Source organism: Condylura cristata, unplaced genomic scaffold (genome assembly GCF_000260355.1).
Source record: "Condylura cristata isolate star-nosed mole 26May11 unplaced genomic scaffold, ConCri1.0 scaffold00024, whole genome shotgun sequence".
In the NCBI taxonomy this organism is placed as follows: domain Eukaryota; kingdom Metazoa; phylum Chordata; class Mammalia; order Eulipotyphla; family Talpidae; genus Condylura; species Condylura cristata.
In genome coordinates, this window is record NW_004567125.1 from 24312403 (window position 1) to 24337530 (window position 25128).

The 25128-nt window shown below is 51.3% G+C and overlaps 1 protein-coding gene across 1 annotated transcript in view; it reads left to right on the forward strand.

The window, feature by feature from the left end:
• Positions 1-25128, forward strand: part of CACNA1E (calcium channel, voltage-dependent, R type, alpha 1E subunit) — a 291648-nt gene that overhangs the window by 222419 nt on the left and 44101 nt on the right. Inside the window, exons 18-27 of the mRNA XM_004688539.2 lie at positions 1026-1123; positions 5070-5126; positions 6250-6903; positions 7241-7554; positions 9480-9639; positions 10752-10881; positions 11512-11571; positions 12219-12325; positions 21312-21323; positions 22750-22846. Of these exons, the coding sequence (XP_004688596.1) occupies positions 1026-1123; positions 5070-5126; positions 6250-6903; positions 7241-7554; positions 9480-9639; positions 10752-10881; positions 11512-11571; positions 12219-12325; positions 21312-21323; positions 22750-22846 (1689 nt within the window). The remainder of the gene's footprint in view (positions 1-1025; positions 1124-5069; positions 5127-6249; positions 6904-7240; positions 7555-9479; positions 9640-10751; positions 10882-11511; positions 11572-12218; positions 12326-21311; positions 21324-22749; positions 22847-25128) is intronic.

The window sequence follows — 25128 nt, forward strand, 5'->3', positions numbered from 1 at the left end:
GTGTGAACTTGACCTTTGGCTTTACCCCCTGAGTCTGGGTATGAAAGGGGTCAATCTGGGGCTTCCAGTGCCCATGGTCAACTTGGAGAAGTTCCAGTAAAGCAGAGACTGTATTTCTCAAAGAGCTATTTCTTTTCTCTGGTTGATTTCTTTTCCTAGGAGCAGAGACAATACTCATTGCAGTGAGATGGTATAGGGAACCATGTAGAAACATCCCCCAACACAATGCAAACTTGGTTGGGAGAGGTATATGGCCCCGTGAGGTTGTTGACCTTCTTCCACGTGTTCTGTGTTTCCTGCTCTTTCCTAGACCCCTGAGCTCTTATCTGCAAGGCACAGGAGGGAAAACATTGGCGTTAGTGTCTGAAAATCTGGACACAAGTCCCACATCTGCCATGCCTCAGTTCCCTAGCATGACCAATGTCTCTGATCTCCTTAGCATCAGTTTCTTCATCAGTAAAATGGGAATGATGTAGCCGCCTTGTGTATTTCCTAGGATCACTGGCAGCTCAAGTCCAATACAACTTATGAGAGTTAGAGCTTGCCAAGGAAATTGTGTATTTGTGTATTCTTAGTAACGCTGGTCCCTTTACCTGAACTGGGTGTCTGCACATAGTGGAGCTACTCAAAAGCAGATATTGGGTGATGGTGTAGAGATTCCCACCTGAGCAGCCTAGTGGGGGCACTTAGTTGTGCACCATACTCCAGGGAACTCTGCCCAGAAGGACCCTGTCCCCCACTTCCAGAAACAGCAGATTCTGTGAGAAGTTAGTTGCTACTACTGACTTCCATAGCCAACACCAGCTGTGCTGGACTGAAGGGTAGAGTGGGAGTCTACCCTCTCTTCCAGGAAGCCTCCCTGATTGTCTGAAGTCTCTGAACCAACCTTACCTCACATTACCTTTTGGACTTCTTCCCTCTTTCCCTCACTGCAGCTGGCCCTCAGAGCTCCTTGGGGGAGAGCTAAGGGACACTTCTCCCCTTTGTATGGAACACAGGCAAAACCATCTCTGCTTTGTGTCTAGGATGAGCAGGAAGAAGAGGAAGCCTTCAACCAGAAGCACGCACTTCAGAAGGCCAAGGAGGTCAGCCCGATGTCTGCACCCAACATGCCTTCTTTCGAGTGAGTTGGCTGCTTCCCCTTCACTGCCCCCTGCACTCCTGTGTTAACAGCCATGTCACCAACCAAAACTGTATCATCAGAGGATGACTGTTGACCCATGCACCTATAGGGGCGAGCAGTGCCTTCTTTGTTCTCAAGGAGAACATACTTTTATGATAGTGACAACTGTTGCAAAATAAATAAACCATGATAGTAAGGTGGGGGCAGGAAGAGTGTGGTGAAGTGCCATAGGGCAATCAAGGACAGTCTCTGGAAAAGGGATATTTAAACAGATGTAAATGTGTAAGAGGTCGAGGTGGTCGTTGGCATTAAGAAGGAAGGACCTCCTGACTGGACAAAGCCCACTGTGGCTGGGAACTGGCCCTGGGGTGTCATGAAGGCCTGCTTAGCTTTGATTCTGATTGCACTCATGGGAGGTGTTAATGTAGAAGGATTGATATGACATACTTTACTTTCTCAAAGGTTTCTCTGCTTTCTGGAGAATGGATTACAGGGGCTAAGCGTAGAGGCAGAGAGAATGAGTTGACTTTTCATGTTGGGTATGTGAGAGTTGAGTCTGGTTTAGACAAGGGTGGTGGCTACAGAGGAAGAGAGTTATCCCTCTCCATTTGTTTTGGCTGGAGGACCAATGAATGGGATGAGCTTCTGGGTTAACTGTAATGGGGTGGGGATGAAAAAGAGAAGAAAAACAGGTTTTTTTAAAAAATATTTATTTATTCATACAGAACTAGGGTATAAGCCAGAGGTGCAGGAGTGGTAAGAGCTTCACCAGAGACAGAGGGGGGAGCAGAACAGGCAGATTGACAAAGTACACTGCTGAGGGGAGCAGTGGGTAGGTCAGGACAGGTCTGCTGGGCCCTGTGAGTCACCTCCAGGGCCGGGGATCAAACTAGCACTGAAGCGACTGGGGCCAGCTTGCAGTGCTGCACCCTAACCTGTTGCACCACCAGGGAGGGCTCTTCTCCCAGGTTTTAAGGTTTGAGGATTAAACAACTGGCAGATGGTGCTGGTATACTGAAACAGAGGATGGTGGAAACCCAGGGTTTGTTTTGGTCACGTTAAATCTTGGTACTTACAACACATCCATTGGTTACATGTGTCTGGAACATAGAGGAAAAGCTGGGATTAGAAATAAAGATTGGGGGAGGGATCATTTGCATAAGGGAGATATATGAGCTGACCCAGGGTGGGTCTGGGGAGAAAAGCAGGGCTTATGGTGTGGCTGACCTGACAGGTAGCAGGCAGGAGCTGAGAGGAAGAGTCAGGTAGTGTGTCATCTGGAGACCTAGTGGGGAAGACCCTCCAGGGTGCAGGGTGCAGACAGTGACATTAGACGCCAAAGCATCACATCAGATGAGGGTAGAAATGTACCATCAGTGTTGGCACAATGGAAGCTCAAGTAACCTTCAGTGGTTTCATTGGCCTGGTGGGAAGAACATCCAGTTGGAGTGATTTGGGGAGAGGATGGAAGCATCCAAGAGAGCGGTGAGTACAGAATCTTCAGGATCCAGCCTAGGTCTGGGGCTGCTGGTAGAACCAGGGCGTGTGGGGTTCACCTCTGCATGATATAAAGGAGCATCCCCAGATTCCTGTTGCTGGTTTTGGGCTGCAAAACCAATTGTGTGAGTGGCTGAGGGTGTCTGAGGGGAGGGTCTCAGGCCCCGGGAGGTGGAACTGTGAACTGACACTAGACCCTGTCATTGACCAGAGCTTCCATATGGGTATGTGAGATACCATCTGCCTCACCTTGTCAGGGTGTCCTGGAGTCACATGCCAGTGTCCTTCCTCTGCACAGCCTTATCTTGATGTTGCCTCTCCAAACAACCTCCTCTTTGCGGGAGGAAATCCCATTCCTTAAAGATTGATGGAAAAAGGCAAAACAGCTGTCTCTCTTCTAAAATATTCTCTGGGCTTTAAGTAGCTTCTATCCCACCTCTCTAAACTCACAAGTTTGTGTTAAAAATACACACAGGTATCCAATTGTGCCAACGGGGTGGGCTGGCTGCCGCGGGGAGCAAGTGGCTGTGTAACTGAGACGAAGCCTGGGGGAGCAGTGGGCTTGGAGCTGAGAGTCGGGTCGATGCTTGCCCGGAGTAGAGCTTGCTATTTGTGGAGTGAAAGGATGAATGGCATCAGTGGTGGTGGCAGGCTTGGACTGCAGGTCCTCACCGCGGGAGGCTGCGGTTGAGAGGCTCGTGCCGTGGGCAGCAGCTGTGTCGGGACAGGCGGCGCAGGGCTGCAGGCCTCACCTGTGATGTCTGGACTACAGTATAACCAAGGGAGAGCGCAGCTGTCCACAGGAGAACGTGGAGACAGCCTCGTCCCCAACAGAGAGCCTGACGCACATCGGAGTCTGTCTCTGGCTCTGTGGCTTTAGCAGAGGAACCACAGAGGATCTGGAATCTGTTCCCCAGCTCTGAAACGGGGAGAATCCCAGCTGCCCTTCCTGCTTCGCAAGGTGTGATGGTGGCTGTGTGAGGTTGCAGGTGCCTGAGTTGGTGAGGGGAGGCGGTTTCTCTGTGGTTTGGGCATGAAGGCTGGTTTGTGATTCTGATGGGGCTTGAGTTTGGACCTTGGCAGTTGTGAGTGTGGTACAGAAAAGTTTGAGGTGCATTTTTGATGTACATGAGAATTAGAGCCTGGGTCTCTCATTTGCTGGATGTGAGAGTGAGTGAGTGAGTGAATGTGACAAAAAGAGAGACTGAGCATTCTTCCATGCTTTTAGGCTCTTACATACGTGCTTCCAGGGGGCTTTTGCATATTCGAGCATTTGCAAATAAATGGTAAGAAGTGTTTTCTAGTGGGTGTGCTCGCTGTCCAGAATGTGTGCTTCTATTTCTATGTGCTACCCTTGCCTCATGGCACTGCCACCCCACACATGCCACTTGGCATTGCAGCTGCCAAAGCTGAGGGGTGCATTCAGTTGGAGAGCTCACAGATAACCCCACGATGGCATCTGCATCCGTTGTGGGTACCAGTTATATAGCGCCTCTTCCAGACCCTGAGCGTGGCTCATCCAGCTTTTCTGCTCCCTTGGCTCCACCCTTGTCTTGGGCTTCTCTGTGGACAGAAGACCAGGCGGCGCTAGAGCAGAGCCTGTCTGGCTGCTGTGCTCTCTCTCAGTGGGTGGGTGTCAGTTTTATGAGGGGAGGAAACAGCATCTGCCATCCTTCTGGGGCCAGGTGAGGCCTGAGGGCTGAGGTCCATTACTCTGGGAACTGGGGCGGGCTGACCCTATGGTCACATCCTCATTACTCCCAGCATCCCGTCTACCTTTGTGAAGGTCGCCCACCCCGCCACTCACTCCAACCTTCCTCTGGCTTTCTGTTTGAAATGACACAGCATGTGTGTGTGTAGAGAGGAGCTTTTTCCCTGGCAGGACCAAGCAGGTGAATACTGTATTTTTACCCAGCTGAGAGCCACCAACCAGCTTGGCCTCTGGCCAGGGCCTCTGTGCTCTGGAAGCACAGGGCACCATTCACCTTCCAGACAACATGGTGGCCCTGCGTTTGGCCCTGACACTATCTTGTGGCCTCGGTGGTGAGTGTGCCAATCACGTGTTCCCTGCCGATCGGAGAAATACAGCCCCGTGAATATGCTAGAAATGGCTGGGGAACTACAGCTCTTCGTCTACAGGGTTCCCATGTAGGAGTCTGCTGGGTTTCCGGGTGAAAGTGTGAGCCCTTGCAGCGGCTGAGTTTGTGACTGCGTGAGGTGGCCTCTGTCCTCTGAGCCTCTGCCTGGGGGCTTCAAAAACTAGACCCCTGTGTTTGCCCGAGGCAAAAAATCAAAAGTCACTCCTTTGGAGAATTGAAGGTCAGGAGTCAACAGATGGCACGCGGGCACCTTGGGGGGCCCTGTGCCTCTCCCCAGATTGCAGGTGGCTGTGGGGCTTGTGGTTCCGAAAGGTCGGGATGCACTGAACCTGTTCGTTTTTCTTTCCCAGAAGAGACAGAAGGAGAAGACACCACATGTCGATGTGGGAGCCGCGCAGCAGCCACCTGTATGTGTGCGCGGTCATGTGTGGGTGTGGGGACTCGGTGTCTTTGTCCTTGCCGTGGACGGTGTGGCGCCGGGCGTGCTGTCGGCGTGCACGGGCCCGGCGCGCGTGCGTGTGTGTGTGTGCGTCTGTGCACCTGGTCTGTGGACATGCCCATCACGCCTTTCGGCACGTGCTTCTCTCAGTGTGTGTCTCAGGTCCGTGACCCCGTGTGCGTCGCTCTGCTGTGTGGCCCGCGAGTGGGCCTCGCCACGTGGGCGTCTGCGCTGGGACCTGTGCTGGCCAGCGCGCCTTTTGTGCAGGCAGTGGCTGGCGTGCAGCTGTGTGTGGGCCCCTGCGAGGTTGTGTGTGGGCACGTGAGTGTCCCCCGAACGGCTGCAGGTGTGCGCCCACAGGCACTTGTGAGCGAAGGAGCAGGTGACTCCCCTTCGCGTGTGAGTCTGCTCCGGGTGTGCGCTTGTGTGTGTCACGTTTGTGTGTTCTGCTGCCACGTGCGGGCTCTGCCAGGCCCCCTGAACAGTTTCGAGCGTGAGCTGCTGGTGCGCTCTGCACACGCCATCCTCTGTGGTTATTATTAGCTGTCGTGGCAGACGCCCAGAGCTCATATTTTGAGGGTGAGGCCAAGCCTTTCCTAACATGGTTCTCCATCGTCATCACCCTTTGGTAGTAACCAACCTTTGTCCTCCCCAGCCCTTGTTGTCCTAGGCTGTCATCTGAAAGGGGAAGGAGAGAGTGAGTGAGGGGAGAAAGTTCTCTGACCGGGAATTCAGGCCACTGGTGGGGGCAGAGAGTTGAGACAGAGCAAAGGGAGCCGGGATGACAACCTGGCAGGTCTTCTGCACTCTGGTCCCACCCCAGCCCGGCCTTCTGCTGCTGCGGCAGGGCAGGGGTGGGCATGAGCGACCCCACGGACTGGGGGCCCTGGTCTGAGCACTCCTCCACACACGCCCACTCGCTCCCTTGCGTCTTCTGTGCTTCCTGTATGCAGGTCCGGGGCTGGGCTCACCCGTTCACGCCCCTTCACGTCCTGCCCTTTGCCCATGGCCATGAGGGCTGCCCGCGCCCGTGTGGCGGCCCTCTGGCCTCCAGCCACCCATTCTGACTGTAGCCCTGTCCCCTTCGCCAGGAGGGAGCGTCGGCGCCGACACCACATGTCCGTGTGGGAGCAACGTACCAGCCAGCTGCGAAGGCACATGCAGATGTCCAGCCAGGAGGCCCTCAACAAAGAGGAGGCCCCACCCATGAACCCCCTGAACCCTCTGAACCCACTGAGCCCTCTCAATCCACTCAACGCCCACCCCAGCCTTTACCGGAGACCCCGGCCCATTGAAGGCCTCACTCTGGGCCTGGGCCTGGAGAAGTGTGAGGAGGAACGTATCAGCCGTGGGGGGTCCCTCAAAGGGGACGGAGGGGACCTGTCAAGTGCCCTGGACAACCAGCGAAGCCCCCTGTCCCTGGGCAAACGGGAGCCTCCGTGGCTGGCCAGGCCCTGTCACGGGAACTGTGACCCAGCCCAGCAGGAGGCTGGTGGAGGGGAGACTGTGGTGGCCTTCGAGGACAGGGCCAGGCACAGACAAAGCCAGCGGCGCAGCCGGCACCGGCGTGTCCGCCTGGAAGGCAAGGAGCCTTCCTCGTCCTCCCGGAGCCGGTCAGCCAGCCAAGAGCGGAGTCTGGACGAAGGCGTGCCCACGGAAGGCGAGAAAGATCTTGAATCCAGGGGCAGCCATGGGAGCAAGGAACCTACAATCCAGGAGGAAGAGAGAAGCCAAGACTTACGAAGGTAAATCACCCTGCAGGCATCTGGCACTGCTAGTGGTAGGGGTCTGGAAAAGATGACTTTCCAAGCCTCAGTTTCCCCTTTTGTGAAATGGACAAGTCTCTGAATAAGGTAAAGAAAGGGAATTGGCCTCTGAAAACCAAGGTCTGCTGGGAGGGTGTCTTCTGTTGGGAGTGGACCATGGGCAGACGGATGGGAATAAGGCAGTGGACACTGCCCTTGGGGCGTGGCTCCTTGGCCTGCTAGGAGAGAGGGGACCGCAGAGCTCCTGAGGCTCCCTTTTCCCCTCTTGCCAGATGCTTGCGGCGATCTGAGCACGAGCTGCTGCTTCTTTTCACAGGACCAACAGTCTTATGGTTTCCAGAAGCTCTGGGCTGGCGGGAGCCCTTGATGAGGCCGACACACCCCTAGTCCTGCCCCAACCGGAGCCGGAAGTGGGGAAGGAGGCAGCCCTGCCAGAGCCAGAGCCGGAGGGCAGCAGCGAGCAAGCCCTGCTGGGAGATGTACAGCTGGACATGGGCCGGGTCATCAGCCAGAGTGAGCCTGACCTCTCCTGTGTCACCGCCAACACGGACAAGGCCCCCACGGAGAGCACCAGCGTCACTGTCGCCATCCCGGACGTGGGCCCCTTGGTGGACTCTACCGTGGTGCACAGTGAGAACACGATCTGTTTCCCACCCCTGACCTGCGCAGGACGCCCTGACTGGGGGCGGCCCGGGGTTAACCCAGTAAAGCTGCGAGTCCCCAGCAGTGCAAGCGCGTTCTCCAAATAAAAGCAGTGGCAGTTTATCCCAGCATGTGGGGAAAATAAGCTAGAATCTCGCTTTCCCGGTATCAAGTTTCACCCAGAATATTTTCTTCTGCCTTTGATCTTGTAGCTTAAGTCTTCAGCAAGATGACAGTGATTTGGACTCAGGTCTCTATTTGGCTGTTTGATCTGTACTATGTTTGATATATAGCATAGGGCTATGTTATGGGGTGTTCTGGGACCTCCCGGGTGCTCTGCCACCTCAGGGAACCCCAGATGGAGGAGGGTGTCAGGGGGCTTGTCGGCTCTGCCTCTGTTCGGCATGTGCCTCCATGAACACTGCTCTCTGCGGCCTCAGGGGTCCTCTGTAACATAAGAGTGTTGGCTAGATGGTCTCTGGGTCTTTTCCTTTTGCTAACATTTTATGAATCCATTACTCTTTTCTATTCTTTCCTTCTAGGAGCTTTTAGTCACACTTTCTCTCATGTTTCCCTCAGGTGATGGTGAAAGTCTACTGACCTTAAAGGATAACATCGCAATAAAGCACTTAACCCACCTGGGCCCTACCCATCCCTACTCCACCCTACAACTCATCTCACAATCCACCCCACACCCCTACCCCAAACAAACACCCCATCCCATACTAACCCACACCTGGTCTCACCCCGCACCCATCTCCACCCACAACTGCTCTCACACCACTCCACCCCTGCAACCCTGACCGCAGACCGAAGCCCCATCCCAGCACTGATCCTTCTGCCCCAAGGCCACTATAGCCTGACACAGGGTCACACCCTTGCTTCGCCCCCTTGATGTTTTCCATATCTCTCTTGCTCACCGGGCAATCTTTCTCCTGTGTCTGCCTTCCACTGTTCCATCTCCACCCTAGCCCCTTCTCTACATCAAAATGCCAACACATTTTGTGAAATTTCTCATAGCCAGTGCTTCTGAGGGTGACTTGAGCTTGTCTCAGGGTCTCAGGCTGACGACCTCTTGTGGTGTCTGTCCAATTGTATATTACTATAAGTAAGACGTGTTTTGGAGCCTCTTTTATGAAGAAGAGTAGTAAGAAAACTTGGTCCTCCCACCCCCTCTGGGGCTAGTCTGTGGCGCTGGTCATAGTGAGGAGCAGGTTATCAGAAGGCTTTTTGTTTCTGCCTATATGTTCGAAGGACCTAGAAGGGGCAGAACCTAGGTGGTCTGCTCACACAGGTCCAGGGTAGTTGTGCTGATGGAGCAGTTTGAATGTTTATGGCCTTAGCTTCTTCCATTACCCCATGGGCTGACTGGGGTATGGAGACAGGACTCCCTGCTGAGAGCTTCACTCAGCCTCCAGCCCCAGTTCCACATTCTGCGACCAGGGCATACTCATTAATCCTGGCTGAATAAAGTACAACCAGAAAAGCAGCCGCACGGAGTCATGGTTTCTTTAAATCTTGTACCTGCCTTCCCCGAACACCAGCTACATGTAACTTACATACACGACTTACGTAGGTACATATAGAACTTTCTATAGAATAATGCTGGCCTGCCTCCCAGGGTGCACTGATACGCAAATTCAGTAAGTAAAGATATACGAAAAAAGAATCCAGATGTAAGTTTACCAAGTTGAGATTTTAGAACCCAAGCAACCATTCTGTTTACTATTCTGCTACCTGGGCAAACGTGGTTACTGTCATGTGTGTGGTTAACAAAACAAAACTGCCCTGCATAAACCAAGGTGAGGGGCACAAGGGCTTAACACTGTGTCATCCCCTTCCTGTCATCCCCAGCGGGGAAAGGAGCCCGCGTGCAGCCAGGCTTGTGATGGTGTCAAATGTCCCCCTTGCAGTTAGCAACAAGACTGATGGAGAGGCGAGCCCATTGAAGGAGGCAGACATCAAAGAGGATGACGAGGAGGTGGAGAAGAAGAAGCAGAAGAAGGAGAAGCGGGAGACTGGCAAAGCCATGGTGCCCCACAGCTCCATGTTCATCTTCAGCACCACCAACCCGTAAGCACCTGCCCTCACCCTCCCTTGGTGCGGGGCACACAGCCAGGGGCTGAGCACAGGACAGTGGCGTGAAGGTCCTGTCGGCTTCCTGGCTCCTCTGGTGGGAGAGGGCAGACACACAGCAGGTGCTAAGGTGAGGTGGGTCATGAACGTAAGCCTCCTCTGGACTCTGTGCCTGTCTGAGGAGCCATTCAACATGAGAAAGCACCAGAACAGGGTCGTCCACTTATTAATGGGCAACGTGGGTGGGTGGGTAAAAGGAGTCCACTTGAGGACATGTCCCCGAATATTTTAGAGGTGGCCAGAGCCGAGAGCACGGAGCCCAGAAAGATCAGACTATCCCCTGGAGTTTCAAAGTACTGGTCACACTGTGAGACAGTGATGCTGAACGGGACCCTAGCACAGAGGTCCGGGGATGAGCTGGGAGTAGCTGATGAGTGTCTGAAAGGTTTGATTCAGGAAAGATAAGATTTTGAAAGAAAAGCTGCCTCTGCCCTAGAAGTGAGCACAGTGCAGGCCAGCCCAGCCTCAGTGGCACCAAAGATGGGGCTCCCCTTCACCACATGGCCAGTGTGCCAGCAGGGTCCAGAGAGGTGGCACCTGGGTGAGGGTGTGTCAGGCCACCCGAGGCCAGAATGGCCTGTGGATGTCGTCACAGCGCTAGATTAAACAGGGCTCATGCAGACCTGTTGCTGCTTTCATCAGCACTGTTAGAATCCAGGCTATTTTTACACTTCTTGGTTCTTATCATTGCTGTGTCCCAGTTTCCAGACAGTGGGGGAGTGAACCTTGAGACACAGCTGGGAGGTGGGGGGCAACCAGGTAGCCCCCCAGAGTGTGTGTGGCCTGGTGCTACCTGCTGCCCATGGTCTGATGTGCTTGCAGATAATGGATCTTGGCTTACATACTACAGCTCTAACCAATCTGATTACCTCCCCCCACGGGGCTTTAAATCAAGGGTTGTGCCTGAGAAATTAAATTGCTCTCCCCAGGCTCCTCTTCGTGAGGGCCTGGCTGTCTGGAGGAGTCTGGTGTGCATGGGGGTGGGGTGGGATGGCAGGAGCAGCCAGCTCGGCAGTCTCAGCTGGCTCAGCCAACCATTTCCCCCGCAGGATCCGCAGGGCCTGCCACTACATTGTCAACCTGCGCTACTTCGAGATGTGCATTCTCCTGGTCATTGCGGCCAGCAGCATCGCCCTGGCAGCTGAGGACCCAGTCCTGACCAACTCAGAGCGTAACAAAGTGGGTGTCCATTCCAGCATTAAAGTTGAACGGAGGAAGCTTCCTGGGGAAGGAGAAAGGATTGAGATGTCATCCGTTCTGGCTCTCAGGGTGAAGGGTTTACATTTTGAAGACTGACCCCTCCACTCAAGTCCTCTTCGTGACACTGCAAAGCTTTATGGCTCAGCAGTGGGTCACATACAGAGTCACCCAGGGACACAGCAGCCTGAGGGTGTGGGTGTGGGGCTCATGTGAGCTGTTGGGCAACGTGTATGTACTGGAGAGCTGAGACACCTCCTGGAGGTCCCAAGGCTGACCAGACGTAGGAGGGAGCAGGGAGGAGGGTGGAAACTGACCAGGGATCCAGGTATTGAGCCACACTGTTTAGGGGAGAGGTGTGGGGTACAATTCAGGCCTAAGATGTTGAGTTCTGTCTAAGGGGAGAGAAAGGCTGGGAACTGACCACCAGGTCCTTGGCTCCGGCAGGACCCCAGGTTGCTTTGCATCCTGTGTCCACCCAGTCACTACAATTCATCCTGAGGCAGAAATGCATAGGTTCGGGTGGGCCTGCAATATGCATGTGTTTGGCAGGTGGAAGTGTGTGTAGCCCACGGGTTCCCCATGGCCCCCTCCATCACATGTGTCTTACAGGTCCTGAGGTATTTTGACTATGTCTTCACTGGCGTGTTCACCTTTGAAATGGTTATAAAGGTAAAAGTCCCGAGAGAACCTGGGCTCTGGTACGGATGGGTCACCCATTCCCCTCCTGTAGACCCTTCCCCCATGCTGTCACCACCCACCTAATGACCACCTCCTTGGGTCTGGGGCCCCTCTCAAGTCTCTGTAGAGTGGCATGGGGCTGTGGAGATGGCCCAGGGAGGAGCTGGATTGGCAAAGGGAATAGTCAGCATTGGGGACTTGCCTCCCTCACATGCTTGCTGGCTTGAGCCCCTTGCTACATGTCAAGTGTTAGGTGAGCATGACTCTTCCTGGACACCATCTGGCCCCATCTACCCACGTCTGTTCCCCAGCATCCTAATCCTCCCCCAAATGGAGTTTTGCCCGTCTGTACAACTGAGGCCATGTCTGGAGCTCTGAGCCAGTACTGAAAGGTGGCGGGTCTGTGACCTCCAGGGAATCTCGTTGCACCCTGGTGCTGTAAGAAGAGGTCTCGGGCCTCACAGATCTGTGGAACGATTCCATGGGACTGCGTCCTCTTGCTTTGCACAGCCCAGAAATGGGCTGGGCCTGGCAATGACACTGGCTGTTGGAGGCATCACCCAGGAGCCCTGGCACTCAGGGTGTGCCCGACACGCCCTCCTGGCTTACTTGTGGCTGTTCACCTTCCTTTCTCGCAGATGATAGACCAGGGCTTGATCCTGCAGGACGGGTCCTACTTCCGAGACCTGTGGAACATCCTGGACTTCGTGGTGGTGGTTGGAGCCTTGGTGGCCTTCGCTTTGGCGTAAGTAGCACTCTTCATGTTTAGATTTATACCCCGGATCCTGGCGGGTGTCAGGCCACCTCCAGTGCCAGCCTGAAAAGTAATTCACTCAGAGTGGAGCTAAAAATGTTGGCCTGAAAAGCTCCCCCTAAGAGCCTTGCAGCATCGGTTCCCGTGGGGCGAGAAGAGGGGAAGGGGCAGGAGGTAGGGAGGTCCTTGCCGTACCTGAGTGCCTGTGGGTTGGTGCTTGCCACCGTGGTCTTCGGATGGGACCCAGGGGTGACTGGTGTGCGCTTTCATTTCTTGATTCTGTCAAATGGTGGGCATCTGGGAAGTAAGATAGAGTTAAGGCCCACAGGCTTGCTTTGGGCATGGTGTTCCCTGCCCAGGAATAGGATGCCTCGGAGTTCTCCCAGGGACATAAGCACCTTATTGACACTAGCACGTTCAGAAGGAAAGATGCTCCTCAACTTCCTGGATAACAGGCTTAGAAACATAGCCTTCACCCATTCGGGTGCCAGTAAACCAGGTTCATTATACTTTGGGGGCTCTTCAAATCCATCCAGCCATAGCAGGCTTTCACCCACATTCTGACTTTTCCAATGAATCCAGCCAAGGAATGGGCTCTCGGAGGCGTCGGGGGTAGCTAGGGCATGTCGTCAGTCTTTTCCCTCAGCTGGTGTGCAGCTCAGGTGGACGCAGCTGCCTGTGTCTATGCCCTGCCCCTGGCTGAGCAGCATCGGCCACTCCGGACTCTCGGAGTGCATGTGAGAACCAAGCCTTCCGCCTCTCTTCTGGCAGAGAGAAAGATTGTGGTGAGCATTAACAGCAAATGTCCTTTTCCAGTGTCTAGGCTGGGGAGTACTCTGCGGACCTCTAATAGGTCCCTGACTGGGCTGAGAGTTGGGCGGCCCCCAGAACCAGGCAGTGAGCTGTACCTATGGCTGCCCTGTCATGGGGATCCCATCTGAAGGAGCCAGGTTGAGTGTGGCTGGTTCCCTGGGCTGGGCTGTCTCTCAGGGCAGCTGAGCATCCCTCGGCCCCACGTGCACAGCATATCAACCGCATTGAGTGGCGTGGGCCTTCCTGTGCTCCTCATAAAGGGAAAGACTCCTCTGAGACCTGTCGGAGCTGTTCCCAAGGGAACCTCAAAAAGTGCGTGGTAACTTCCCTCACGTTGGCCCTGTGTGGAGTCTCGCGGCAAGAGAAATAAAGCACAGCTCTGACTTTTTGAAGGGGGACTCGTGCACCTCTTCCTCTTCTCGTGAAGCAGCCCCACCTTTGCTGGTAGAGGTAATTACCACTCTTAGGTTTTGAAAAGATCTGGTCAGTCCTCTTTGCTGGTTTTGTTAATTTATATACACACATTGTTCACCGTGGTCTTTTGTTTTGATCTCAGTCATATAATTTGTGTCTCTGAAGCAATAAAGGACAAAGAGAGACCCTTATAGGAACGGATCCCCCACCTCTTTAGGAAGAACAGAGCTCATTGGGGTGCAGGGCAGGTGGCAGGGAGGGTATGGGCGACAGCCATGTGGACCCTGATCCAAATCTCAGGCTCTACTCCCCATTTCATGTCCTAGAGCACGATAACCAGATACGAACCCAAGTGACCTCAGTTGCTCATCTTGGAAAGGAGACAGAAGTCACGTGTGAAGTGCTTAGCACGAGGCTAAGCCAGCATGATGGTCTTAGTGGCAACCTTCATTCCTTCCTTTCTCCTGTCACATCATAACTCTGGATTTTGGATCAAAGCGTGTATGAATCCATGTGTGCAAACAGAGATGAATACAGGCTGGTTCCTTGTTTCTGTCTCCTCCCCTCCCCTTTCTCTTTCTCCATCCTTCTCCCTCTCTCTCTGTCTCTCTCCCATACCCCTCCTGTGTCTGGTACCAGGTAGAAGTCTGGAGGGGCATTCCCGAGGGAGCCGCTGTGTGTCTTCCTAGTTCCCACAGTCCCCCTCTGATGTAGATCAGTGGGGACAGGCTGAGGCGGGGGGGCTTTCATCCGTCTTGTTCTTTCTCTGTACCCTGTGAAGCATCACAGGGATTTTGGTGCTGATGGCAGGTGAAGCCTTAGCAGCCACAAGCTGAAATCTCTCTGCTGGTCCTCAGATCAAGTACAGTGCAGGCAATGCCAAGAATCCTCTGTTCTGAGGTCCACACCGAGTTTGCATTATAGAGCATTTGTAAGAACACAGCCTCCTTTGGGCAGAGGTAGGGCCTGGCCTTTCCTATCCCACTGCATCGCCGCACCCTGCTTCCGGGGCCAAATGTAGACACAAAATGTTTGCCAACTGTGAATGCCTCTTTGAGGTTTCAAGAAAAATCTAGTGAATGGCTGGATCTGTGAACTCTTTCTCTTATCTTTCCTTTGTGGAAAAGAGGGATTCTTCTGTAATTTCCATGGGAGGTAGAGAGCAGCTTTTCCTAATGTCTTCACTCTGGTGGCAGCATTCCTGCATCCTGGTTTTCTGGGTGAAAGACCAGAGATGACTCCAGCTTTGCATTCCTGGCCTCTGCTCCAAGCACTTTCCCTCACTTGGGCTGGGGAGGGGGGAGAGCCTGGAGCCTACTGTCTCATCAGGAAGTTACATGCTGCCAATTTATGAGCCTCCATCTGATGATGGTGACTCAGGATTCATATCTGCATTGTCCCGTGAAGGGATGAGGCAGGCAGGAGGGCAGGGGCTGTAGCTCAGGAGGGAGTGCACGAGAGGACAGGTGTGAGCATCTGTGTGTGCCGGGCCCCTCACCCCTGCTTTCCTGTTGCTGCACTCTACCGCGGGCTCAAATCAAGTCACCAGGTGAGCTGCTCTGGGCTGGATCCTAAATAGTAAATTCACCACTTCTAATGGCTTGTCAACACAAAGAGTTTTCAAAGAAAAATAATTGGCTCTTCTGTTCTCACCTCCTCCTCCCCTGGGGCCTCTGCCTCGGCCAGCAGCACGTGGGCTCTCTGCAGCTGATGCTGAAGCCTCCACCGCTGTCTGCTGTAGTAGCAGGGCAGGAGGTAAGGTCAGGACTCCCTGGCACACAGGGGATCTGGATCACAGCCGCGCTTGGCCTTTCATTATTCGGCCCTTAGCCAGAAGGAGAAACATGAGTCAATCTGCCTCCTGATGCCAGAAGCAACCGGAATTCCCACATTAGCTTTTATTACATTCTTTTCATTGAAGAGTGCCACTGTCCTGACACTTGACACTGCCCGCGTGTGGGAGACGGATGCCGTGTTTTGCATGCATCCAGAACCAGCTGCACTGTGGAGTTAGTGAGGAATTCACTCAGTGGGATGCACAGACCCAGATGCTGGATTTGGAAGGGCCCTCAGGAGCCGCAGGAAGTGGTAGCCTGGCTCTGGTTTAGCCCTGGGATGTGGGTTTGTGAAGGTCTGAGTGTGCACAGGAGAGAGTGGGGTGGTGGCGGGCGGCCCCACGCTAGCTCCTTGTCGCACCTGCAGCGCCTTGCAACTGCGGGACACGCACGTCGCCCAGGTCCGGACTGCTGCCTCTGCGGTTCTTTACTGGCTGATGGGTCTGAGGCTGCCCCTTCATACCTCAAGCTTTGCTTTGGGGCTTCTTTGTTGACAGCCCCTGTTCTTCCTGAACTGAAAGGGAGTCTCAGCAGACAGTGACTGCACATTAATTGTGAGGGGGAGAAAGAGTGGACAAGACCTGCCTCACGCTAAAAGGCCCATTTACTGTGAGCCGGACAAGTCATCCTGTTCCGCTGCTCCATGGCAGAGAACAGAGGATTAAAATTAAATGTAGCCATCAGGTAACCCATTAACTGTGGATTTAGGATGCTGACTGAACTGAGTTGGAAATTTCCAGCAGTGAGTAGATTAAAGGATGTTATTCCTTATGACTCCAGCTTTGAAGTCACTTTGATTCTGTGTCCAGCCAGAGACCCTAAAAATAACTAATGCCCATGGACTCTTGGGGTGCCTATTATGCCCTCGAGGCCTTGAAAATAGGGGTTGGAAGGGAAAAGGTGGGACCATGTCAGAGCCACATGAGGGAATTTATGAAAGAGATGGTTCCAGTCAGCCTGCTCTTGGAACTAAGTGCCAGTGTGCATATCTTTCAGTGAACACTGGAAAATAAGTTGCCTATTGCATATGATGCTTTTGGGGAGTCCTTTGTAGAGTGTGCACTTAGAGACCTTAGCCATCTGGCACAATGGATGTCAGCCCTCCAGCATTCTCTTTATTCACAGTGCACACGTTGGAAGTGTTCAGATGTGAAAGGTAGGCACAGAACCAAGCAAAATGAATGATCCAGTTAGGGAACTTGGCCCCATGCACTCCAAGCCAGCTTACAAGTCTGTTCATCAGGCCCAGGTGCAAAAATCACCCTCCACAGCTGCAGGAATTGCTCAGTGCTGCAGGGTGAGAAGAAAAACCCACCACCACGGCCTCCAGATTTAAAAGTAGGTTTTGGAGTCACTTGGGGCAGAAGATTCCATGATGGGACCATGGAAGTATCAGCTCAGATCGTGTGAGGAGCCTGCCATCTGCTTCATCCACACTCATGGTGGCAGAGCCTGGCATTACAGATTAGTCCCCAGCTGGAGGAATCTGTTGGCTGGACATCAGCCGGCAGCAAGGCCATCTTAGAATGACCCAGCAGGTGAGTTTGGGGATATGTTTGGAAGAAGACGACTAAGAAACTATTAAACTAGGTCATGTATTCACCAAATTGAATAACAAAATTGCTTGGAGATGGATCGATGCTTTGCCATCTCCTGCTTCCCAGTGCTTGGGTAAAAATACTTTTCATTATGATGCTATGTGTTGTCAAGGAGAAATTTTCAAAGGTTATGATGATGGTGTAAAAGGAACTTTTGAAGGTCCGTGTGCAGGAAAGGAAGGACTACTTAATAGACCCAAAGAGATGGTGAGGTATGGAGGTGTGTCAGGAATAATCCCAGGTGGCAGCAGCTGAGCCATGACAAAGTCAGAGTGAGGAATTCAGTTCTTCACACACATGATCTAGTCTTACCAAGTTCCAGAGAATTTACTCTCTAGAGACAAGCTATGCAAATTCCCCTTTTCAAGACAAAGGGAAAACTTCCTCCCCATTTTACATAAGTCTTGGGAACTTTTAAAGTGCTTTTGCTTTCCTTCTTTATTTCACTCATCACACAGTCCTGTTTTGCAATTGAGTTATTGATTGAGGTTTGACTCATTTGACTAGCCATTCACCAAGTCAGTTGTTAAGCAGCTGAAAATTTCATTTCAAGTTCAGTGCTTTCTCCGTTAGAGTAAGTTGCATTCTACCTCCATGTTCTAGTTAGTTCCATTAACCCCTGTAACTCAAAGTGGCAGCTTGTTCTAGATCTCCCCTCAGCCTACAGAGACTGTTGTCTACCTGGAGGCAGACCAGGCCTCTGGACAGGTAGAGAAGGGCATCTGTGACCTTGTCAGTCCTGATGTTCATCTGGGCCATTTGTCTCCCCGTGAGCCCTCACAGACCCTAGACCTGCTAAAGGCCATAGGATTGATAGCTCAGTGTTTGAGCTCAGAAATACTGGGTTATTTTGCTGTTTGTGTCTTTGATTAAAACTCTCCAGTGGTTTCAGTCTGAAAAGATGGAGTCACATCCAAAATAAGAGCGTGGATTTCATGGTCGGCAAATGCAGGCCTGAATTCCAGCCCATTAGTCATGAACTCTTGTAACTCACTGATCCTACACTTGCTCACCTGTAAGGAAAAATTAAACATAACTCTCTTTTGGTCCTGTGGGACTCAAATATGGTAAAATACACTTTGTGTCCATCATAGTTCCAACTAATTAGTAAGTACATGTTAAATGACAGTTGTTATCTACCAAGTGGTAGCCCAGCACTTTAGCAAGGCACGTGAGGCTCCTCACAGCAGACCCTCTGTCCAGCAGGCGTGACCATTCCTCTAGTGCCAGGCATCCCTGTCGGCCTCCGTGCTGTTCCCTCCTGGGCCATTTCAAGGAGGACAGAGTCTTCAGAACCTGATGTCCCTTCTCTGCCCCCCATGGAAGGAACATCCTTTCCCAGCAGAAATGAGTTTGTGAACATGGCTTGAGTAAAGGGGGATCGGGAAGCTGAAGATTGCAGTGAATGATGAGTGATTACATGAGAAAGATCTGAAGAGAAGCTTGACAATTGAGCTGGAAAATTCTCATCTTTAACTGATGAGATACAAGAGAAATGTGGCACTTTTTCCTGGAGAGTAGCCAGAAATTTACCAAATAGGGAGGAACTAAATGGGAAAATGGGTGGCCCAATTGATTCTCCATTAAAGTGGGACCAGTGAACCCGAGCATGTGAATTTTTCCTTAGAATTTAACATTAGAGTCAATTTTTAAACCTGATAAAAATTTTACTAATTAGCCAGGCAGTGTAAAAAAAAAGTTCTGATTATACATTCAGCAGCAAAGACTAGCAAAGTGTTACCAAATGATTATACTTAAATGATTTGTAAAAAGCACATGAATTATTTCTAAAGCTAGGTGACTAAATGAAGAGGTTGTTCTCTTGGTTTGATAAAACATTTCTCTTCCCCTCTTATTGCCTTTGACGATGGCTTCAGTCACTCACATGCATGGATTTGAGCAAGGAAGTTTGGCCCAGCCTATGTGTAAATTACAATATATTTCAATTAATGGGGCCTAAATGTGGCGGCTTCTCCTGACTCCTCCCTTCATTTCAAATGGCAGTTCTCAAATCGGCACTGAACATAATGTTGAAGCAGACTGAGCATGCTCTTCCACGATGGCTCAATGCCGTGGTCACCAGGCGCTCTACTCCTCTGCAGTAGGAGACCTATTTGAAAGCTGTGCAGAGCAATGAGTAATCTGTTTCACTTTTGGTCTCTGTCTGATTACTATTCCTGTCTCAAATTTGTGAGAGGCAGAATGGGACGAATGAACAGCCTCCCACCCTGTACTTTGGCAGCCTCAGTCAGTTCAGATCAGAGCGTACCATCAAGAAACCCCATTTTCCAAAACACGGGATAAAACACAGACGCCCCCCCCCCCACAATTGCAAATTCTGCTTCTTATCTAGATATGTGAGGAATCTGCCTTCAAACAGCAAAGCTTACCCCTTTTACCTTTTGTATTGTGGTTTATCTAGAGATGTATGATGTGAGCATCAATGGGGTGAACTCTTGAGAAGCCACTTAAGTGTTGCTGGCAGTTAAGGACCTGGGCAGCAGCAGGGAAGGCGGGAGCGTGTGACCCTAGACGACCTCCTCATGATGGATCCTGTTCCCTCGCATCTGAGGACTATACGAGAGTCTGGAGATCTGCGTTGTTGTTTGATAAAGTTTTTGATCAAATGATTTCATTTTCCTGTGGTGCTTAGCAGGAAAGTGCTTAGCAGCACTTCCATTCACAGATACCTCCTTGTTTGTTTACTTGAAACCTGTCTACCTACTAGACTAGTAACTCCTGAGAGGCTAGGGACCTCACTTGCTCACAGTGGTGTATTGACTACCTGACATCCATTAAGGACTCCATCAATGCTGTTTAATTGGGATAAAGGTATGTCTGGCTGACCTACCATCTCTCATGTGTGACAAGACTGTTAGAACTCAGGGGGAAGTAGTCTGTCTGCTCTCTGAACATTTGGAGATTATCACATGAGGTATTTATGGCTTAAAAGACTTTGGGTTTCGTTCTCCAATCATTTAGCCTTTACAGCACAAATGAGTATTATTTTGAGTATGGGATCATTTCCTAAGTAAATTGGTCGTGAGAAGTCTTTGCGTGTAGCATGTAATGGCATGAACATAGGGCTCCGGTACATTAAAGACGTGTAAGAAGTGACAGGGAGAAACAGGAACATTCACAACAACCAGCAACTAAGAACAAAAGTCAGATGGTCAATGTCCTTGGGCAGGGGGTCATCTGTGGCTCATTCGCTGCCTGATCTTATCCTAGGCACATCTTCCTATGGCCTCAGTTTCCTTTGCAATTATGTGGACTTTGGGTCTCTTTCGTAGCTCCAGAATTTGGTGAGCCAGTTGAGAAAGCCTGAAGCTAAAACCTGACAGGACAGAGGCTTAATAGCCCCACGCAGCACCATGCCTATTTGGGTTCAAGTTCCAGCTCATTCTACTGGCACTGGGCGTTACTTAGCTTTTGTGAATTTCAGCCATGAAATGGGCATGGTAATACTTTTGTTCTGAAGTTATCAGAAGGTCCAAGGAGAGAGTTGTACTAAAATGGCTTAAGTCAGCCAAGAGCAAATAATCAAAAAGTTAGCTCCCATTATTTCTGTCTCAATAAATGTATGTATGCATTTGCCCTTCGGGCTGCTGCTGTTAGGCCACACCCCTAGAGCTGGGCTGATTTTTCTTCCCACTGCAGAGTAAATAGCTAATGGGAAAGTTGGTCATTTAACTTATCAGAAAGCATCCTGTGCGACATTGGGACAGTAATGTTCATGTATTCTCCCATGTTTTGAAGTAGTTTTCTGAGGCTCATTGACCCTTTGAGCAAATGTCAGAATAGCTTTCTCAGAGTGGCTGCAGATGAAATCCTGCATAGGCAGGAAGAGGTCCCCATGATGTGAAACACCTTTCCCGAGAGGTCTTTCTGCCCCAAAGCAGCATGATTCCTCTTCATCTTTCTTATAAATTTAATGTAAACAGCAAGCTTGTCAGAAGACTACCAAGGAAGTAAACACCTGCATTTAGAAAACTTCCCACTGGACAAGACTCCCAAGAAGAAAGGACAATACCCATGGGCCATCTGGCTGAGGCAGCTTTGCAGGTGCTCACACAGGTCTCTGCAGGCTGGAGAGGTGTGTAGAGAGCCAGTGGGGTGTGTGCTGGCTGCCCCATGGGTGCGGGGCTGTCTGTAAGTGCCAAGGCTCTAGGCGGCTCCCTTGGGTCTGGATTCTCCAGTTTCCCAGCATTGCAAGATTGTCTTTCATCCCTGAAGTTTTCTGATGGTCTGTTTTTTCTCCCCCCCCCCTTTTTTTTTTGTTTTCTTTTTGCTGCTTTCTGCTGGGATCTTCCATAGGAACGCTTTGGGGTAAATATTTTCTTTTTCTTTGGAGTAAACTATATTAGGGATGGTTTGGAAGAAGAAAGTAAGATTGATAGGGAAGGGGAACTGGCCCATTGGGAAAGGGTTCGTGACTTCCTAAGAGGGTGTTTGCATGGATGTCCAAGAGATCAAAATCTAATGCAGCAAAATGATAAAATATACATTTATAGCAACCCCTGGCTTTAAAAGACTTTATCATCAAAAATCTTGGGGTTAACTATATTTAGATCTAGGGTTGAATAAAACTAACTTGAAGTTCATGACCCTGTGAACATGAAGAGGATCTTAGAATTCTCATTCGGGACAATGTTGACATTTTTTGAGCTATACTAAATCTCTTCCTGCTTGGCCTTCTGTGAAAGGGGAGATGGACATCTATCCTACTGTCCTGGGAGGTGGGTCTGGCAGGAAGGATGAGAACATGCTGGGGAAGGCACTTGGAGTTCCTACCTGTTAGTGTGATACTAATCTGTGCCCGTGTGGGAAGTACCAAGGTCATCGATAGTGAGTTCACTACTGTGTCAGCTTTCCCACTATCTGTTGGTTGTACACACTGCAGTAGTTTGAATTGAATGCAAAGATCTCGGGGGAGAAGCAGGGTGGAGAGAAAATGTGGGTTGCTTTAATCATCTCATAAAAAATAAAAAGGCAAATATGTTTTATCTATTAAAAACAAAATTTTGCAAAAAGGTGGATAGGGAGCCATAGCTGTGAAGCGAGGATGAAGGTGGAGAGGGGGGTCTCCTGCCACTTGGACCTTCTCCAGCTGTGTGCTTGGGTCTCTGCAGCTGTGCAGCAGCCAGAATGGGGAGGGGCTGTGGGAAGAGCCAGCCACATAGAAAAGTGGGGTGTGAGCCAAGGTCCAGGCAAGAAGCTTTTCCAGAACAGGCAGCCCAGCAGAGCAGTAGGGCTGTGTCCTCACTTCCTTTCACATGTTGCCCTCACTGGACATTACAGTGAACTCTGTAGAATTGACAATCATAGAGGTGAAGAAAGGGCAGGACTGTGGGTGCCTGGTCAGCCCAGTGAATATTTTTGAGAGACTACCACTGAAGAAGCCCTGGGCTGGGCACGGTCTGCATCCAAGGTGGACAGCTAGCCTGTTCCTCAGTCAGTCTGTCTTCTGCTTTAATGTCACCTGGTAGCACTGAGCTGCCTAACGCGGGCTGTTAGGGAGAGGAGGTACTGCACATGTGTGTGCGGGAGTGCCTGCGTGCTTCCTCTGTGGGTGTGGGAGGGTCCGTGTGTATAAGGATGTGCACTCAGAGTGGAGGTGTCACTGTGATCCACATTCTGACCGCTTGCCCACTACTCCCCTGTCTTAACCCTCCTGCTGTTAATGCATGCTTGTGAGTGTCACTTTTATGTATGTCTCTCCCATCCCCCGGTCCCTGGGGGCCTTCCCCTGCAGAACCAACAAGGGGAGGGACATCAAGACCATCAAGTCCCTGAGGGTTCTGCGGGTCCTGAGACCACTGAAGACCATCAAACGTCTGCCCAAGCTCAAGGTAACACTTGCCAAGTGTCTTTGCTTCAGGTCCACCACTTCTCTTTAGTTACAGTGGGTCTGCTTCTGGAGAATTCTTCTTAGGAATGGACCTCTTGTCTCAACTACCTGCAGGAAGAGCCCTGTGTGACTTTGGACAAAACATTCCAAAACAGAAGCCTCCAAAATGTCTTCTGTCTGCACCTGGGGTATTTTCTTTCCTCGATCACTTAAGAGGAAGAGAAGCTTTCCTAGCCCCTACTCTTCATGTTCTTGAAGCACAGAATGATTTTTGTAAAGAGTAGAGAATTGGGGGAAGTAGGTCTAAGATGAATGAAGTTCTTCTAGTGGACCTGCATTTTAGTAGGTTTATTACCTAGGGTCTCCTACCTGGCCAGCACCCCCCGTGCACCCCCTGGCTCCTCCTGCCCCTGGGAAATTTCCCAAGTCCTCCCACTGTGAGCTTTACCATTTAAATTGTGTTTGCTAGTGGGCTGGACTTGCCTTCTGTACACATACACTGCTATTAATGGAAGCTGGAGCCTCCGGGGAGAAAGGTTGAATTCCTGTGAATGAGAGCCAGCCACCACCAGCCCGCAAGTCCCTCTGCTGCTGCCCAGGCCACACAGCAGGCATAATGCCAGGCCTGTGCCAATCTTCAGGGGCACATCCGGTGCTTTCTAGGAGGTTGAGATCCTGGCTTTGCAGAGACACGTGGGCCAGAGCAGTCTTCTGGAGGTCAGTCACATCCTCCTTTATCAGGACCACCTGGTGCTTCTGAAAATGTGAATGGTTGGGTCCAGGCCAGAGCAACAGAACCAGACTGAGGCAGGGCTTAGAGTGTGCTTTAACGCCTCTGGCCAGCTGACTGCAGTATGGCACAGTTTGAGAATCCCTATTCACATGGTGAAGAAGCCATTGGAGCATCAGACCCAGCTCTGAGAATTGGGGACTACAAGGACTGGGGCTAGTTATTCTTTGACTGTCTTAGAAAGGAAACTGGAGATACTTTGTCATTCACATATTCATGATGTGGCCCTGAGCTGGTGTGAGTGGTCCCCATAAGAAGACCCAGAAGCCCTGTAACATGCTTCCTGCTCGCCCTCCGCTCCCCTTCCCTCCCCCTCCCAATTCCATTTCCCACTGGAAATGGATTCCACTCATCTGATATTTTCCACTTACCCTCCCCCATCCCACCACACTAACTTTGGGATCCTGCTTCCCCATCAGCCCACTGGCTCTGCAGAGAGGTGGCACCATCAACTAAGTTATTCAAAGACTTGGGACAGAAAGGAACTAACTTCGAAAAGAGCCAAACTGATGGAGACAAGCCTTCCTCGGAGCCCAGGGCCCAGTCCCCTGTGGATTTCTGAGGAGATGCTCAGGCTCCAAAGGAGGTGACCTTGTGCTGCTTCCTCCCTCACTGCCCAACCTGCCCTCCAGAGAGTGGCACCACCCACCTGTCCTGAAACCATTCACACTCCACTCATTACAGCCCACCCTTCTGCCAGGTAAACGTGCCCTGCTCCTGGCCTGGGTCAGCCCAGAAATGGTCACTCCTTTCTGCCTTAGCCCCTAATAAACATTGGCCAGGAGACCTGGGGCCCTGACCACTGCTGTCAGTTCTTCTAGGCTCCAGGGGCCCCTCTCTTCTGGATTGTGTTGGTGTCCCAAAGAGAGTGCAGCACAGCCTGGTGACATTAGTTAACACGCTGGAGAAGGCGACCTGCAATCTTGTTTAATTCCATTTAATTAGCAAGGGCTGACTCCTCTCTCTGCAGCCCTGTAACCTGAGGGAAATGTAGGTGGCTGAGATGATTCCACAAGGCTGCGTGTCACTCACATTCCCCCGCAGTGGTGAACTAATTAAACCAGAATGTTCAGCCCGCTGTGAAGAAGCAAATGCACAAATTTGGTTTCACCATGGGTCTAGACTCTCCAGTGAGCTGAACCTAAAAACCTAGAAAATAACCTAAAAATGGCTTGAAATGTGTCAGGTTCCCATGTAACTCCTGATGGCTTAGGATCTAGAATGGATTTGCCTCGAGGGAGGCATCTCTCACCGGGGTACAAATCCCTGGCTCTGCTGTTTCCCCTTTGTGACAGTGAGGCTGCTCTCACTCCTTTCCACGATACCTGCTGAAGCGTCATCCCCAGGAGAGCCAGGTTTAAATGGAGTTTGTTGACATGCAGTGTTGAACTTAAATGGAGCACGTGTCTGAAATTACTACAACTTTTATTAAAATGAACAGAGGTGCTAGGTTCTTACAACCCTCTGTTATATTCAGATTTCTCTGATCCTCT